We start from the raw sequence: 19,047 nt of genomic DNA on the forward strand, positions 1-19,047 counted from the left end.
CACTAACGACCACCTACACTGCGTAAAAGTAATTATAGAAAAATCTATCGAATACAACCGACCATTGGTCCTGGCTTTCGTAGACTTTCGCAAAGCATTTGATACGATAGAAATTAACAGCATAATGAGAGCATTGGAGGAAAGTCGTATAGATTATCGGTACTCCAAACTGATAGCGAACATATACAATAATGCAACTATGAACGGACTAGACACAAAGATACCAAATTTATAAAAATCAAACGATGAATTAGACAGGGAGACACGTTATCTCCCAAACTCTTTACGGCAGTACTTGAACATACTTTCAAAATTGGGAGTGGGACGCCAAAGGAATGTCGACGGTGAAAGGCTCTCCCACCTACGATTCGCAGTCGACATAGTTCTTCTAACAGACAACTTAAAAGAGATTAGAACTATGCTTACTGAGTTAGATGCCGCCTGTAAAAAAGTTGGTTTAAACATAAATTTTGGAAAGACACAGTACATGACAAACCTGGTACCAAGCGAAAATCCAAAAGTCGACGTCAACGAAATAGCATTGGTCCATAAATATAAATACTTATGGCATGAAATCCAAATTGCTAGGGACAATCTAACTGCTGAATTACAGAGAAGGATCACCTTACCATGGGCCGCAAATGGAGCTCTATCAGACATCTTCAAGAGCAACTTGCCAAATTATTTGAAAAGGAAGACGTTCAACCAATGTGTGCTTCCAGTCATGACTTACGGCGCCGAAACATTATCGTTAACCCAGGCCACAGCAACGAAACTTAGAGTGGCCCAAACAAGAATGGAACGGTCACTACTTGGACTGACTCTCAGAGACAGGGTCAGAAACGAAGAAATCAGAAGAAGGACAGGCGTCACAGATGTCATAGAGCGAGTAGCATGGCTGAAGTGGAATTGAGCGGGACATGTAGCCAGAATGAAGGACGGGAGGTGGACCCAAAAAATTACAGTGTGGAGACCAAGAGAAGACAGAAGGTAGAGGTAGACCACATACCCGATGGACAGACGACGTCAAAAGGTTTGCGGAGAATTGGTTGCAGAAAGCCCAAGACCGACAAAACTGGAAGAAATTTGGGGAGGCCTATGTTCAACTTTGGATGCAGAGGGCTGGATGATGATGAACACGACTTCATAGCTTATTATCTAGCTTATTTTTGTCTATTCAGCATCATCCCACACGAAACTTTTATGACGTAACTATACGAAATACTGCTGAATCCTCTTTACGTACAATAATGTTGTTTATATAAAAAATATATACTCGTAGGTATACCCCTCACACGGTCAATAATGCTGACGCGCGCCGCCTCAATATATTGATAGGACTTCAATAAAAATCAAACCGGTTTAATTTTCTTCAATATTATTGGCATGAATATTATTGTTTCAATACGCTCCTTACACGTTCAATATATTGGTGAATATCGATATTGCTTCAATAATATTGACCGTGTAAAACTCGCCTTAGTTGTTGTAAATTCTGAATCCTCTTTACGTACAATAATGTTGTTTATATAAAAAATATATACTCGTAGGTATACCCCTCACACGGTCACGCCTCAATATATTGATGGGACTTCAATAAAAATCAAACCGGTTTGATTTCCTTCAATATTATTGCCATGAATATTACGCTTGTTTCAATACGCTCCTTACACGTTCAATATATTGATGAATATCGATATTGCTTCAATAATATTGACCGTGTAAAAGTCGCCTTAGTTGTTGTAAATTCGCCGTCTTAATTGTTCTTCATATTGGGCTTCCCAGCCTCCCGTCCTAGAGAGTACAGTCCAAAAATCCTCTATTGGGCAAGCCTGCGGCAAGTTTGGAGGATTATCATTTTTGGGAACAAAGGGTATTTGGTGTTGTAGAAGCCAGTTTTGGGTATCTCTCGAGTAATACTATGATGCTAGACCTGAAGGAGTTGCGCTTGAGAGTATTTGGGCCACTTACGTCTCCTTCGATGTTTAAGACCATTCCTCCTTAATTCCAACGATACGGTACTCTAGGGTAAGAACAGAACAAGTGGGTCGCGGTGGAGGTGTAGGTGTCGGTCGCGGTCGATGTCGACATCCATGTAAAACAAACACATTGTAATGAATGGAAGCGAACAGAGCAGGTAAGTCGCGGTAGAAGTTTAGCGCGATGCCATCCAGGAGGTTTACATCGCTGCTTTTGAAAATAAAATGAGTTTGTTTTACATGGATATCTACTGCGCGGCCTACAAGGAAGCTTTCCTCTGATTGATCCGTTCGACGCAGCCAAGTTGTCATTACTTGCGCTATCTGAGTTGATACTTTTTATATAATCCTTTTTTTGTATTCAGTTTATTTTTGAATTTCAAAAGTAATTAAATTCAGTAAATTTTTAAAATATAAAGGAGGATCTGATTATTTACAGCTGACATTTCATCACTATCATCACTTGACTGACACAATATCGCAAAAGCACAGTCTTTTTGTCATTCAAATTTCATTAAATTACTTCACTTGATAGTGGTTCTAGCTCGACTGACAGCGCAGGTGACCTCCTTGCTATGTGCTGTCGACATCGACCGCGACTTAACTAGTGGCACCCACCGCGACCTACACCTCCACCTCGACCCACTTGTTCTGTTCTTACCCTTAGAAGATCTGCATTGACAATCTTCTAGTCTAGTCTAGTCTTCTCACCAATCTCTCTGACTTCTATGCAGTAAATGCACGAGGTCTTCGACAGATATTCGACAGATTTCATACTTTTTCTTAGATACTTTTTCTTAGTCGTAATTTATACTACATCTTAAAGCGAAAACTTCAAAATAAATAAATCTTAACTGACAGTAGACAATGTAAACAAGCTTTTGGTTCCAAAGGCAACTTTATATTATTTTGTTTTTGTTAAAATTAAAGCCAATGAATTTTGTGCCAAAACCTTTAAGACATACGTTACTAAACGCTTGTTAAAGTACTTAAGAATATGATGGCATCAAAATTTATGCTCCAAAGTGAAGTGCAAAATAAACAGTGCAAATTAACTGTGAAAAAACTATATTGGTTTTTTAGTAAATATATTTATTATAATTGTTAGTGTCTTTTTGGATTTGTCTTCGTCGGGAATCGGATAATAAGCATTAAAATATAATCCAAAGAAGATTAAAAAGGAATCTTAATATTATTTGCACAATCTATCAAAATAATTCATTTTGGTATCAATTTTACGGCCATACCACCTTGCCGCCCGATAGCCGGCCGATATCCGTAGTGAAGCAGTGTTTAACGCAGTTAAATTTGGATGGGTGACCGCTTGCGAGCACTTCATGCTGTTGCCTTGCCTTACTTTTTGTTTCATTTTTGGTATTGTTTTAATAAATTTTTTTGGAAAGTAGTAAGTATTAAAATTAGTTTAATATTTAAATAAAATACAAATAAACTGTTTAAAGGATATTTAATTCGTTAAAATTATGTAATACAGTAGAACGTCAATAATCCGGATTAATTGGGACCAGACCCCATCCGGATTATCAAATTATCCGGATTATCGAAATTACCTCAAAAAAGGCCAGTATACACATTAAAGTACAACAAACGTTTTAAAGTTTTATGTTTTCTCTTGTACAGTAAAGTGTCTAGAGGTGAAATTAATCAAAACTTTTTTTTATGTTTAATAGGCTATTGATTATATTCAAAATAAGATAGCTAAAAGGAACTACAACGTTAACGGGGTTTTATTATTTCATATGGTCAATGGACATCTATATATGAAAAAACCGCGGAGTGTTACCATTTAAAGGGGTGCGTTTTTGAGAAATCGGTGAATTAGTCCCTGGGCACAGGTTACAGTAGGGTGAGTTTTATGCACTTTTGGTATAAACATACCTACATAAAAATTGTTTCTGGTTAAATTTCCTATCTAAATATCGCTTTTTAAAGTCAATGATACTTTTTAAAGTCAATGATACTTTTTTTTACAAAAATATATTCAAAAGAAAAAGCACAAAAAAACCCAAAAGAAAGAAATTTTGTTTTTTGTCCCATAACTTTTGTCCACGAGGATATAGGTATAGACATTGCTTTACAGAAAAAAAATCTACATATTTCTTGTTTAAAATGTTGTGTAGTAGAGGTAATTAGGATTTATAGTTTTCGAAATATGATTTTTCAAAGTTCGCCACTCACAGCAATTTTGGGCAATTTTCCTTGTAATTTCGCAAATATTGTTCTGTAACTTTTTTCCACGTAACTTTAGGTATATGAAATGGTACACGTAATAGAAATAGAAATCAATTAGCTTTAAAATGGTCTACTGTCTAACGTTGTACGACTTTTTTTTATAATATAATATAAAAATAAAATTATATTATTGTATGATATATTGTATATTATATAATATTATATTATATATAGTATATATAATATAATATTATATTATATAATATATAATACCTACTATAAAAAAATATTATTTTTTACATTTTTTACGATTATTTTTGAAATTTCTCATTATAACTTTTTTTCTTCTACATTTAGGTATATATTATATTATATAATAAAAAAGCTTATTTTGTTTACTTTAAAATTTTGTATTACAAAAAATTCGAGGATTATTTTTGAATAAGATATTATTTTTCAAAATGTAATAAGTACTTGCAACGATTTTTGATTTTAGGATTATTTTTTAAATTTCTCATTATAACTTTTTTTTTCTTGTACATGAATATACTATAGATTGCTGAATAAAGAGGGCTTACTTTCTGTTCTTTAAAATGGTGTATCATCTATATTTAAATAATGGAAACCGAGTGATTCTTTGATATTTTTTTACCTGTATTATTTAAAATTATTTCTTTTACAAAAATTACATAAACATTAGTCTTAGAAAACATCAATTTAGTTAAAATTATTTAAACGTTGACATTTAAAAAATTTCAAAATCAAAGTCCATCTCTTCGTTAGCATTAGCTTCAATATCTTCCTCTGACACCTCAGTTATCTTAGAGTCCCACAATTAGTACCCATGCACATGCACCCTTTGCAGAATATTGAAAAACTAATTCCTATCTTCCTACAACCGCAGTTTTTTGTACATCCTTTGGTAGTACATTTACATGCTATTTTTTCAAGCAAAGCTTGTGGTGCAGGAGCTTTGACAGTAAATATTGGAATTAATCCATATTTTGAAGTTTGCCCGGCCGAGTCAAGTGGATCCAAAGTATTACCTATAAAAAATAAGATTCAATCATAACACACAATCACATAAAAAAGTTATAAGGAGAAATTTAAAAAATAATCCTAAAATCAAAAATCGTTGCAAGTACTTATTACATTTTGAAAAAGCATATCTTATTCAAAAATAATCCTAGAATTTTTTATAAAACACCATTTTAAAGTAAACAGAATAAATAAGCTTTCTTTTTTATTATATAATATATACCTAAATGTAGAAGAAAAAAAGTTATAATGGGAAATTTAAAAAATAATCGTAAAAAATATAAAAACTTGTTAAAAGTATAAAATCTTGAAAAAGATAACCTCTTTAAAAGAAGTCGTACAGCATTATACAGTAGAACATTTTAAAGGTAATTGATTTCTATTCCTCTTACATGTACCATTGCATATGCCTAAAGTTGCGTAGAAAAAAGTTACAGAAAAATATTTGCGAAATAACAAGGAAAATTGCCCAAAATTGCTGTGAGTGGCGAATTTTGAAAAATCATATTGCGAAAACTGTAAATCCTAACGACCTCTACTAAGCATCATTTTAAAGAGAAAATATGTAAGTTTTTTTTCTGTGAAGCAATGTCTATACCTATATCCCCGTGGACAAAAGTTATGGGACAAAAAACAAAATTTCTTTCTTTTGGGTTTCTTTGGGCTTTTTCTTTTGAATATATTTTTGTAAAAAAAAGTATCTTTGACTTTAAAAAGTTATATTTAGATAGGAAATTTAACCAGGTACAATTTTTATGTAGACGTGTTTATACCACAAGTGCATAGAACTCACCCTAATGTAACCTGTGCCCAGGGACTAATTCACCCATTTCTCAAAAACGCACCCCTTTAAATGGTAGCACTCCGCGGTTTTTTCATATATAGAGATTCATTGACCATATGAAGTAATAAAACCCCGTTAACGTTGTAGTTCCTTTCTATAGTACATAATCAATAGCCTATAAACACTGTATTGTAATTAATTTTTAATAGCACCATGTGTACAGTAAAAACATCAGACACTATTTGGGCTTTTAAAAAAATGTGTAAAATATTTTTGAACTGCGGTAGAGGTTCGTTTTTCGCAACGAAGTTCTTAATTGATTTTAAAAGAATCAGATATTTTTGCTAAATACAAATCCGGATTATTGACGGTCCGGATTTTTGACGTCCGGATTATCGACGTTCTACTGTAGATGTATACCTTCTTACGTGCGTACAAAGTACACACACATTCTTTTTTTTACAATAACTCCGTTAATTTTTATGATATCAGATTAGTGTAAAAACGACTTGAAAAGTAATCAAGTAATAACAACTGCTACAAAATTGTATTAAATTTAATCTTTTAAAACCCTTATATTTTTATGATAAACGGTTAAAGGGTCTCGACTACATGGTTCTCGCGTTTTTTTAAACGTTTCTGTCTCGGTTAGTGTTTATTCTACAAAAATAAAAAAAAATTTTTGTTAAAAAACTAAAACTTGGTTCTGTATCATTTTTTATGTATATCAAGAGTTATTATCAAAAGAAAATGAAATTTACGAACATTTGAAAAGTTCAGATTATTTTAAATAATTTTTTTTCCAAAAATATGCATTCGAAACTAGTTAAAAATTTTAAGATCATTAATTATTATGGTAAAATAAAGAAACTCTTTATATTATATTATTAGAAATTATTATATATTTTCAAAAAAAAACCTTTTTACCACATAGTGGTGTAAGGCTTAGGCATAGACATAGGAATTATTACTATAATATAATATTTTAATTTTTGTGGAAATGGCTTATAGTCTAAGAGCTAGTGAACCCTCCGACTAACGGTCGTCCTGTAAGGCTAGAAATTTGTCTAGTGATAATTCATAGCACACCAAGGCTAAAAACCATGACCTTACAGGCATCAGCCGTGCACGTGTATCTACCACGTGAATCGAAAAGTGCATAGTTTAGGGGTAAAATAAACTTTCTCCTGTAAGGTTTAAATTTAAGTATGTGTTTGAGTAAGTCATTTAGAAGAAATGTGTACAATGGCATGCGATTCTGAAGAGCATAAGACCTTGCCAGGCGAGGGGAAAATTAGGGGTTTTTCCTAAAATTATTTTTTTGCATCGAGCAAATTTTTTTAGGTTTTTTGAATCATTCCAAACAGAAAAGGTCTTTGGTGATTTTTCTCTTAAGTTAATAGTTTTTGTTATATAAGCGATTGAAAATTTTGAAAATTGCGAAATCGGCCATTTTTGATCCTAAATCGGACATTTATCTAAAAAGTTCAAAGTTGCCAAGGTGGATAGATATTCTTTAAACATTGATTGATGAAATCCCAAAGAGTTTTTTGCAATACAATTTTGGAAACCCCTTTGTTTTTTAATTTCTACTCAAGCGGGCGCGACACTGTAGTATGAGTGAGGACGTTTGAGTTGGCATAAATTCATTATCTCGAGAATGGGCAAATTTCAAGAGAAATCCTCAGACAGGTCGACTTTTATTTTTAAATTAGGACTTTTTGGCATATATATAATACTAGTTACGTCATCTATCTGAGCGTGATGACGTAATCGATGATTTTTTTAAATGAGAGTAGGGGTTGTGTGATAGCTCATTTGAAAGTTTATTTAATTCTCTATTCACTAATATAAACATTAACACAATTATTTATACAGGGTGTACAAAAATTTTTTTTTATTAAATTAACTTTGATTAAAGACAAATAGAAGAACAATTTTTTTGTACACCCTGTATAAATAATTATATTAATGTTTATATTACTAAATAGAGAATTAAATAGCCTTTCAAATGAGCTATCACACAGCCCCTACTCTCATTTAAAAAAATCATCGATTACGTCATCACGCTCAGATGGATGACGTCACTAGTATTATATATGCCAAAAAGTAATAATTTAAAAATAAAAATCGACCTGTCTGAGGATTTCTCTTGAAATTTGCCCATTCTCGAGATAATTAATTTATGCCAACTCATACGTCCTCACTTATACTACAGTGTCGCGCCCGCTTGATTAGCAATTAAAAAACAAAGGGGTTTCCGATATTGTATTGCAAAAAACTCTTCGGGATTTCATCAATCAATGTTTAAAGAATATCTACCTACCTTGGCAACTTTGAAATTTTTAGATGAATGTCCGATTTAGGGTTAAAAATGGCCGATTTCGCAATTTTCAAAATTTTCAATCGCTTATATGTAATGAAACTACATACAGTAGGAAAAATGAAAGAATACCCATGAACGAACATATAAAACACGCTGTATTTTCCTGTCGCCGTGTCACACAAGAAATTGTCCAGCGCAAATACATGTAAGAATTATTATTACATGTACTTGCGTTGGACAATTTTCTTTGTGACACGGTGACAGGAAAATACAGCGTGTTTTATATGTTCGTTCATGGGTATTCTTTCATTTTTCCGACTGTATTATACTTTCATCATTTTAATATTGCTGTGCTCCAAGATGTCATCTCAAATTGGAATTTCAAATTGGAACGCAGTCAGCCAACGTTAGAAATTCGGAACACACTCCTGGCCTGCCGAACCGTCACTAGCTGAGAAGAGATTGGATTGACAGACGTCGTCATTTATGAAATGTCAAGCATTTATGAAACTTTTATTTTCACTTATTTGTAGAAATAATCATAGATTGGGAATATTGACATTAAATGTCGTTTCTTTATTCTAGGTAAATATTGTAAATGTTGTATTAAAACATGTTTTAATAAAATACTTTATTCTAGAGCAACACAGCTGTCCTTATTCCTATAAATATCATTACAAAACGACATTACTAGTCAAAAAAATGGAGAAATTAAAGTTCCAGTTTACAATACAGGGATCCGCAGATGGAAAAACGAATGAAATATGTATAACAGCAATTGAAACTCCAGATGGACGTGTTTTTGAGCTCCCAGAAGAATTCAAGCAGGTAAATAAACATACATACCTAGCGAAATCTAATGTATTTATGAAAGTAAAAAATTCTTTGAAAAAAAGAGGTCAAAAAAGAAATTTATGGGTACCATTAGATATTGAAATGAGAAAGATATATTTAGATGATGGTGAGAATTTACAATTTGGGGAACAGTATTTAGATGAGAAAACACAATCTGTAGTTGCTACTTATGAAAAAGAAATACCATCAATAAAAAATTTAAGCAGAGCAACTGAAAGTTTTTTGATTGAAAAATTTTCTATAAAAATACCGAATGCTTGTCAGTGGATGGAAGACTTTGAGAGAGAGTGCGAACGATTTGAAATCATAGATGATGAACAGAAAATAGAGTCATTAAAATACTTACTTGAAAAACAATGTTTAGATTGGTACAGTAGCATGATAATTAAATACACAGTACAATCAGATTGGAAAATTTGGAAAACAAACTTTTGTGATGCATATGAAAAGAAAGGTTGGTCTCAAATCAAATACGCATTTACATTCAAATATCAAAGTGGTTCTCTTATAGAATATGCAACAAAAAAAGAAAGATTATTATTGGAAGTAAATAAAACAATCGACAATGACACATTAATAAACCTTATTGTATTAGGTTTGCCAGACGACATAATGAATAAACTTGATAAATATTCATTGATTTCAACTACTCATCTATTTAGTGAGTTGAACAAGAATGAATACTTGGTAAACAAGCAAGGTAAAAGACAGAAAGTATTCTTAGATTTTAAAGAAAAAGTTGAAGAAAAACAATACAAAACCAGCCAAAGATTATACAAAGAACAAAAACACATATGCAGTATTTGTGAAAAGCTTAAAAAAGGAACACGTTACCACTTAGAATCAGCATGTTGGTATAAGGCAAAAGATAATCACAATGACAAAGATAGTCAAATTCAACTTATCAACAACTCAGAAATAGAATGTGAACTACAAAATGAAAATCAAAAAAACTGCTAGTGTTGCCATTAATAAAAGTAAAATTAGTACTGAATAGCAATTTTGAGATTTTTGGAATATATGATTCAGGTTCAAATGTCTCATTAATAAATTCAAAATTGTTGAAAATAAATAATGAAAGACTAATTAATCCTAGAGGTACTAATTTAAAAACTATTAATGGCCTTAAAAAAACAAATGGAATGGTCAAATTAAGTATAAAAATTTTTGACGTAGAAAAAGAAACTGAAGTCTTTGTGATTGACAAGGATAATTTTGATTATGATTTTCTAATTGGTTTAGACTGTATAAAAAATTTTTATTTATGTCAAGATGAAAACCTGAAAATAAGTCAAAAACCACCTATACATATAGATACTATTTCTAAGGAAATAGAAAAAACTTTTCAAACAAATGCTAAAATTTCTAAGGAAATTAATGAAGAAATAATATTTGCTTCTAAGGAAACAAATGATAATTCAAAGGTATCTGATATGTCAAATGAAATGGGAAATAAACATTTAATAAATTTTAATGAACACTTTGAAAATCAAATTTTTGAAATTTATGTAAACCATTTAGATCACTATCAACAATTAAGAATAGATGAATTAATAAATGAAAACAAATCCATATTTGCCAAAGATAAGTATGATGTAGGAACAGTAAAGGATTATGAAGCACACATTGATTTATTAGAAGAAAAATATTGCAGCAGAAGGCCATATAGAAACTCAATTGAGGATAGAAAGGAAATTGAAAAGCAAATTGCAATGCTATTAGACAAAAAGCTAATCGAAGAATCATACAGCCCCTTCGCAGCACCAGTTACATTAGCTTACAAGAGAGAGGAAAATACAAAATCACGATTATGCATTGATTTTAGAGACCTGAATAAAATTGTTGTGCCACAATCACAACCATTTCCTCATATTGAAGATTTAATGCAAAAGACGAGAAACTGTAAATTTTTCTCAACCCTTGATATCAATTCTGCATTTTGGTCAATTCCTATGCGTATTACAGATAGATACAAAACAGGATTTGTTACACAAGAGGGACATTTTCAGTGGACTTGTTTACCATTTGGGCTGAAAACATCCCCAGCTATATTTCAGCGAATAATGTGTAATATAATAAGAAAACACAAACTTGCTGACTTTGCAGTGAGCTACATAGATGACATACTAGTTTTTTCAAAATCATTCTCAGAACATATCAGACATCTAACACAACTATTTACAGCTATCAAAAGTGAAGGATTCAGATTAAAGCTTACAAAATGCACATTTGCTGCGGAATCTGTAAAATACTTGGGTCATATTGTAGCGGTTATGCGGTTATTTACTGTAATTACTTCTAATTACAATAAAACTAGCGGTTCGTAATTTATATACGACTTTATTTTTTATTTATACAAGTTTACTTTACAAACTTTAGCTTAAGACTAACTCTATTTACAAATATGTCCTATTTATATATGCGATACAGATATTCCAGAAATATCTATATATCTCCAGCTATGTCCATGTGACCGCTTGCACGTCATCGGCGCTGCATCGGCGTATCTCGAAACATCGATAGTGTTCTGTCTGTCCGGAGACGGGAGCTGGTATACGAGGGTAGGTCAATAATTATTTTGTTACACTGCTCCCCTCTTAAGATCTGAGCGTCCCGATCAGCAACTCTAGATGGCCCAGGATGGCGGAATCTACAGGATTCTCCAGCTCTGCATACACCCCTAGAAAAGAAGTAACAGTCTACTGTCTTTGAAGGGTATGACATCTTCGGGTTCATGCAACACACAGTAATCCGTACGCCAGTTTCTCTGAAGATCACTTCCAGCATGCTTCTCACAATCTTCCAATCCAGATTTTCTACTGCATGGCCAATTTTTGGTAAAGCCAAATCTTTGATGTCATAATTACAGACCATTTTCTTCAAATTAGTTAGAGCACGCCATATGTTCTCGTAGCTTGGCGTGTCCGTATAAGACTTCCTGGTCACTATATACAGCAAAGATCGAGGACCATCTTCCAATCGCAATACTCTTCCAATTTTAGGTTGTTGATTCCTTAACTCGTCCAGGCGGCCGAACTTTCTATTGAATACGGACGAGATTCCTTTAGTCATCTCGAGGTCTTGTGCAACACAGTGGGCTAGAGAGACGTTTTCTGGAACACCAAACAGATCTTGCTGGACTTCTGTGGTCACGCCGAATCTAGCACTCTTTCTTTCTGCGTAATTTGACATAAATTCCTTAAAACTTGGCTGTGGTGCATCTTTCATCTCCTGTTGGAGGACTCGGGCTTCCTCTGTTTCATTTGAGCCAGCATATGGTGCAAGACGATTTATGTGAATAACTTTTGGTTTACCGTTTGGTAACTTCTTAATTCTGTATATTACGTCATTTATTTTCTTCTTAACTTCATACGGACCTTCCCATTGTCTTTGCAGTTTAGGACACAGGCCTCGACGACGTTGTGGATTATAAAGCCAGACAAGATCACCTACTTCGAAGCTTTCATTCTTGCAGCGAGAATCATATTGATCTTTCATTCTGTCACTGGCTATCTGGATGTGTTGTCGGGCAAGTTCATGAATGTTGTTCATTCGTAACTTCAGGCGGTCTACGTATTCTTCGCCTGCAACATATTCCTCGGAAGGTCTGCAGCCAAACTCTAGGTCGCAGGGCAAACGAACTTCACGACCCAACATCAGGCAGGTTGGTGTTTGACCTGTAGTTTCATTCACGGCCGAGCGGTAGGCCATCAGGAATAAATGAATGTGTTGGTCCCAATCTCGCCGATGTTCAGATACAACTTTGGACAAGTGTTTACCCATCGTTCGGTTCATTCTCTCGACCATTCCATCTGATTGAGGATGCAGGGGTGTTGTTCTGGTCTTATTGGCACCAATCAATTTACAAACGTTTTGGAAAAGAGCTGACTCAAAGTTTCGCCCTTGGTCGGAGTGGATCTCCAAGGGAACACCAAATCGGCTGAAGAATTCTTTAACAAGTACCTCTGCAACGGTAGCAGCTTCTTGATTCGGTAATGCATAGGCCTCGGTCCATTTCGTAAAATAGTCCATGGCTACCAGAATGTATTTATTTCCAGCATCGGTTTCTGGAAATGGACCTGCAATGTCGATTGCTACTCTTTCCATAGGACTTCCAACATTGTACTGTCTCATGGGTGCTCTCTTTTTACCAACTGGACCATTACCGGATGCACACAGTTCACATTTCCGGCACCATCTTCTTACATCATCTTTACAGTTCACCCAATAGAACCGTTCTCGAACCTTTTGCAGAGTCTTCGTAATACCAAAGTGTCCACCTGATGTACCGTCATGCAACTGACGCAATACTTCTGACACTTTACTTTTAGGTACAATCAACTGAAGCTTAGATTCTGTACCATCACCGTTCTCAAAGGTTCTGTACAGAAGATCATCTTTTAGTATCAGGCAATTCCATTGGCTCCAGTAGGCCTTGACTTCCGGACTACATGCACTAATGTTTTGCCAACTAGGTCTCTCACCTCGACGCATCCAATCCAATACTCTTTTTATACATGGATCGTCTTCTTGGGCTTCTTGTAACTGTTGTGGCTGCCATTGCTCATTAACGACGGTGGTTCGTCTCACGGGGCAAAATCGTTCCTCTAATTTGGCACAGTGATTACAATTTGCACTACATGGTCGTCTCGAAAGGGCATCAGCATTTGAATGAACTCTTCCGGCCCTGTGTTCTATCTCATAATCATATTCTTGAAGTCGTTCTAACCATCTTGCCATCTGGCCCTCTGGATTACGGAATTGTATGAGCCATTTTAGAGCAGCGTGATCTGTTCGAAGAAGGAACTTTCTGCCGTACAAGTATTTATGGAAATGTTCGCAAGCCTTCACTACACCCAGCAGTTCTCTTCTGGTAACGCAATAGTTTCTTTCTGGTTTCGACAGGACTTTGCTGAAATAAGCGATGACTTTTTCCTGTCCATCCTGGATTTGTGAGAGAACAGCTCCTATGGCACTGTTGCTAGCATCGGTATCCAAAACAAATTTTCCTGCCTGTCCCGGGTAGCTTAATATCGGTGCACTGATCAGAGCCCTTTGTAGTTGTTCGAAAGCTTTTTGACACTCCTCACTCCATGTATATTCTTTGCCCTCCTCCGTCAACTTTGTTAGGGGCTTGGAGATATTGGCAAATCCTTTGACAAATCGTCGGTAATATGTACATAGGCCAAGGAAACTTCTAATTTCATGTTTATCTTTTGGTACTGGCCAATCTTTAATTGCATCAATCTTTTCAGGATCAGCTGTTACACCATTACTCGATACAATATGTCCTAAGTACTTAACTTCTCGTCGAAACATGTGACATTTCTTCGGACTTAACTTCAAGTTCGCTGCCCTCAATCGTTGAAAGACGTCTATTAGATTCTTGGCATGTTCATCAAAGGACCTTCCAACCACAATTACATCATCCAAGTAAACCAGGCATGTTTTCCATGTTAGACCTCTTAAAACTGCCTCCATTAATCTTTCAAATGTGGCAGGGGCATTACATAAACCAAACGGCATAGCCGTAAACTGCCAAAGCCCTGATCCTATCGAAAATGCGGTTTTCTCCCGATCGGCTGGCTCCATGTCTACTTGCCAATATCCACTTTTTAAATCGAGTGTGGAAAACCAACGAGAACCGGAGAGAGTATCCAATGTATCGTCTATTCTGGGCAAAGGATAACTATCTTTTTTTGTTACCGCATTGAGCTGGCGGTAGTCGATACAAAAAAGCGTTGAACCATCTTTCTTCTTTACCAGAACTACTGGTGATGTCCATGGACTGTTCGATGGTTCAATTACCCCTTGTTTGTCCATATCCTTGATAATCTCTTCGGCTTCATCTCTTTTCGCAAATGGAAGTCGTCTAGGCCGTTGTCTGATTGGCTGAGCGTCTCCGGTATTTATTTTATGCGTTACTATGCTTGTTTTTCCCTTATCCTTCGTGTCAATAGCAAAAACATCTTGATACTCTATCAGCATAGATGTCACTTTTTCCGTTCGTTCATGATCAAGATCTTGGCATCTTTCAATGATCATCTCAACAAGCTCCTTTGGATACTTCGCCTTCGATGATTTCTCATTGGTATTCAAAGAGCAAATTGAAGCCACGGGAACACACTGCCCGATCAAAGCTCCTCTACTTAACTTGATAGCAGTTTCCCTTAAATTCATAACTCTTACAGGGATCGCATCTCGAACTTTTACCAAAGTTTTCGCCGTTAGGAACTCGACATTATCCACATCTTCGACCATCCTTAAACTTCCCTCTCGGCAGTGTCCATCAAGCATGGTCATCAGAATTTTCTCACTATTACCGGGTATGGTTACGTCGCATGTAGTAAGTAAGCGGATGACATCTTCTTTGTCGTCGTGAAAGGGCAACTCTTCACCATTGATCTTGAGAACTCCATTTTGAACATCCAATATTGCCCCCACTTTCCTTAGTACGTCCATCCCCAATATGAATTCGTCGGAGATCTCGGCAATTAATACTTGATGTTCAACTGTGGTCTGGCCAATGGATACTGACATATTAGCCTCGCCATATGTATTAATTAGCTCACCAGTCGCTGTTCTAAGCTTTACTGTTGCAGGTGATAATTTATTATGGTCTCGTACTACATCTGGACGTGCGATAGTTCTCGTTGCACCTGTATCCACCAAAAATGATCTACATCTATTACTGATACGACCTTCGATGTATAAGTTGTGGATTCCACCGGAGGACGTAAGGTTGACAGTTACTATGGGGGCTCTAGTTCTCGAGGTCGGCAGTTGCCCCTTGGTGTCGACCCGCTCTAGTTTTCCGACGGCTGTACGATCTTCTTACAATTACGACGAATGTGGCCTACGTCTCCACAATTCCAACATCTAGGCTCGCGTCTCTTTGGCATCTGATTACTTAATACTCTCCGTATAATTTCCTCCAGACGTTCATCGTTGTGTTCGTCACTTTCTTCAATGGTTCTTACTCTATGGCCTCGTGAAGTTTGACTAGCCGTTTCGTGTTCCAATGCAATAGCAAGTGTTTCATCTAAAACTTTCGGTCTTGCTAGTCGTAAAGCTTTCTGTAGTTCATTATCTTTCAGCCCATTGACGAAGGTATCTACTGCAATTTCTTCTAAAACGCTGTCTGGCACCTCTGGATAAGCCAACCGCACCACACGAGCCACATCTGCTTCAAATTCTTGCAGATTCTCACTTGCTCGTTGACTTCTACTTCGCAGTTGTGCTTTGTATACTTGTTGTAGATGGGCATCTCCATAGCGTTTTTCTAGACGAGTGAACAAGGTCTGGTAACAATTTTCTTGACCCTTGGGAATTGACCTTAATATATCTGCAGCATCACCTCGTAAAGCAGCAGTCAAGGAAACAGCCTTTTCCTGTTCGGTCCAATGATTGGCGGTCGCAATAGCTTCAAATTGTCTAAGATATATGGACCAAGAGGACTTTCCATCGAATGGTGGTAATTTGAATCTCATATTATGCGACGTTTCGTCTCTCGGTAGTTCATCTTTCACTACAGGATCTAACGCTGCTGCATTAACTGATGGTTGTACTTTTGTATCGGTTATCATGCTCTCTAGTTGTTTGATCTTTTCTTCTACGGTCTCTACACTTTTCTGCATCTTATCGAATGTTCTAGAAACTTCTTCAAATTTCTCGTCATTCTGTCTACAAACGTCTTTAATTACTTGAGAAACACTTTCAAATTTCTCGTCGCTTTTTCTAGAAGTTTCATCGATCTTTTGAGAAACACTTTCAAATTTCTCGTTGTTCTGTCTACTAACTTCTTCGAGTTTTTCGTTGTTCTTTCTAGAAGTTTCATCGATCTTTTGAGAAAGACTTAGACTTATCTTAGACGTTTCATCGATCTTTTGAGAAACACTTTCGAATTTCGATAAGATCGCTTGTTCTGCTGACTGGAAGTGGAACGTCTTTGGGTCATCTCCATTCTTCTTGAGGACCTCCTCGAGTCGTGCTTTCAGGACTTTCTTGGACCCACTGGCATCTTGCTCGTACTCTTCTAATTGTTCACGGAGCTGTTTTAGCGAAAGTTCTTCTAGCAACATCTTTAGTCGGCACACACGTACTTTTCAAAATGTCTTTTAAAAGTCTTTCCGAATACCGAACAATTAACGCACTCCGATTATTCCCGACGAATAAAGTTCAAAAGTCTTTTTTTCACTTTTCATTTATTTACACTCCACACCGTTAACACCACTGTAGCGGTTATTTACTGTAATTACTTCTAATTACAATAAAACTAGCGGTTCGTAATTTATATACGACTTTATTTTTTATTTATACAAGTTTACTTTACAAACTTTAGCTTAAGACTAACTCTATTTACAAATATGTCCTATTTATATATGCGATACAGATATTCCAGAAATATCTATATATCTCCAGCTATGTCCATGTGACCGCTTGCACGTCATCGGCGCTGCATCGGCGTATCTCGAAACATCGATAGTGTTCTGTCTGTCCGGAGACGGGAGCTGGTATACGAGGGTAGGTCAATAATTATTTTGTTACAATATAATACAAAATAATAGTGTACGACCACTGAAGGACAACTTAATTTCAATAAAGGAATTTCCAATACCTAGAACACAAAAACATGTAAGACAATTTCTAGGAAAGATAAATTTTTACCACAAATATGTGCCAAACATTGCAATAACATTGAACCCATTACACAACCTGTTGAGAAAAGGACAACCATTTATTTGGACTACAGAATGCCAAAATTCGTTTGACAAATTAAAAAACATATTGTTAACTCAACCTGTATTAACTATATTTGATCCAAATCTACCAATACATATTTATACTGATGCCAGCTTATTGGGAGTAGCAGGGGTATTAAAACAACCACAGGAAAACAAAGAAGAAAAACCAGTGGCTTATTTTTCAAAAAAATTAAATGAAGTTCAAAAAAGAAAAAAGGCCATATACTTGGAGTGTTTGGCCATTAAAGAATGTGTTAGGTATTGGCAACATTACTTAATTGGTAAGAAATTTACTGTTTTTTCTGATCATAAACCATTAGAAAATATGAATATAAAATCTAGGACTGATGAGGAACTAGGAGATCTAACATATTATTTATCACAATATGATTTTGATGTTAAATATTGTCCTGGGAAACATAACTTAGAAGCTGATTGCCTTAGCAGAAATCCTGTCCTAGGCCCAGATAAAAATACTGAGGAACAGTTAAAAATTGTAAATTCAATAACTATCCAAGATATACTGGAAGATCAAGAAAAAAATAGAGACATACAGGAAAATAAGTATAAATTAATAAATAAACATAATGTTTATTACAAAAATATAAAAGGAAGAGAAAAAATCCTTTTGACTGAAGACTTTAGTAGAGAATTTTTAAAAAACGTTCATAGAAACTTGTGTCACATAGGAGTGAAACAAATGCATAATATGATTGGAACATATTATACAGCAAAAAACTTAACAAAAAACATTAGAGAAACCTGCCAAAAATGCTCAGTATGCATTAGAAATAAATCAAGGGGATTAGAAAAATTCGGATTAATGTCACATTTGGGACCAGCCACAAATAGTGTTGCCCAAATGCAAGACCAAGACGAGACTTAGACAGTCTTGGTCTTGGTCTTGCGGCAGTACACCTGGTCTTGGTCTTGGTCTTGGTATTGCGCTCCCAGTCTTGGTCTTGGTCTTGGTCTTGCAGCAAGAGTCTTGCAAGTCTCGCAGTTGCCCATTAGCCTATTGCATATCTTAGAACAACGTAACAGAGAGGTACATTTTAAGCTTGAATATCATAGCCATAGTAAAGACTAGCCAAATTAATAAATATCTAAACAACTGACACCGGGTGGGGT

General features: G+C 35.2%; 2 protein-coding genes across 2 annotated transcripts in view; one reads left to right on the top strand and one right to left on the bottom strand.

The window, feature by feature from the left end:
• LOC126884531 (uncharacterized) overlaps positions 1-19,047 on the bottom strand; it is a 267,134-nt gene that overhangs the window by 97,391 nt on the left and 150,696 nt on the right. The window lies entirely within an intron of this gene.
• On the top strand, positions 8,775-10,310 carry LOC126884534 (uncharacterized). Its single transcript, XM_050650491.1, has 2 exons — positions 8,775-8,902; positions 8,958-10,310. The coding sequence occupies exon 2, from the start codon at positions 9,020-9,022 to the stop codon at positions 10,130-10,132; it is 1,113 nt and encodes a 370-aa protein (XP_050506448.1). The 5' UTR covers positions 8,775-8,902; positions 8,958-9,019; the 3' UTR covers positions 10,133-10,310.

Source organism: Diabrotica virgifera, chromosome 5, assembly GCF_917563875.1.
Source record: "Diabrotica virgifera virgifera chromosome 5, PGI_DIABVI_V3a".
Classification (NCBI taxonomy): Eukaryota; Metazoa; Arthropoda; class Insecta; order Coleoptera; family Chrysomelidae; genus Diabrotica; species Diabrotica virgifera.

What these genes read in the sequence shown, in the direction of transcription:
- LOC126884534 (XM_050650491.1), top strand. Translation starts at nt 9,020, where the DNA reads ATGGAGAAATTAAAGTTCCAGTTTACAATACAGGGATCCGCAGATGGA.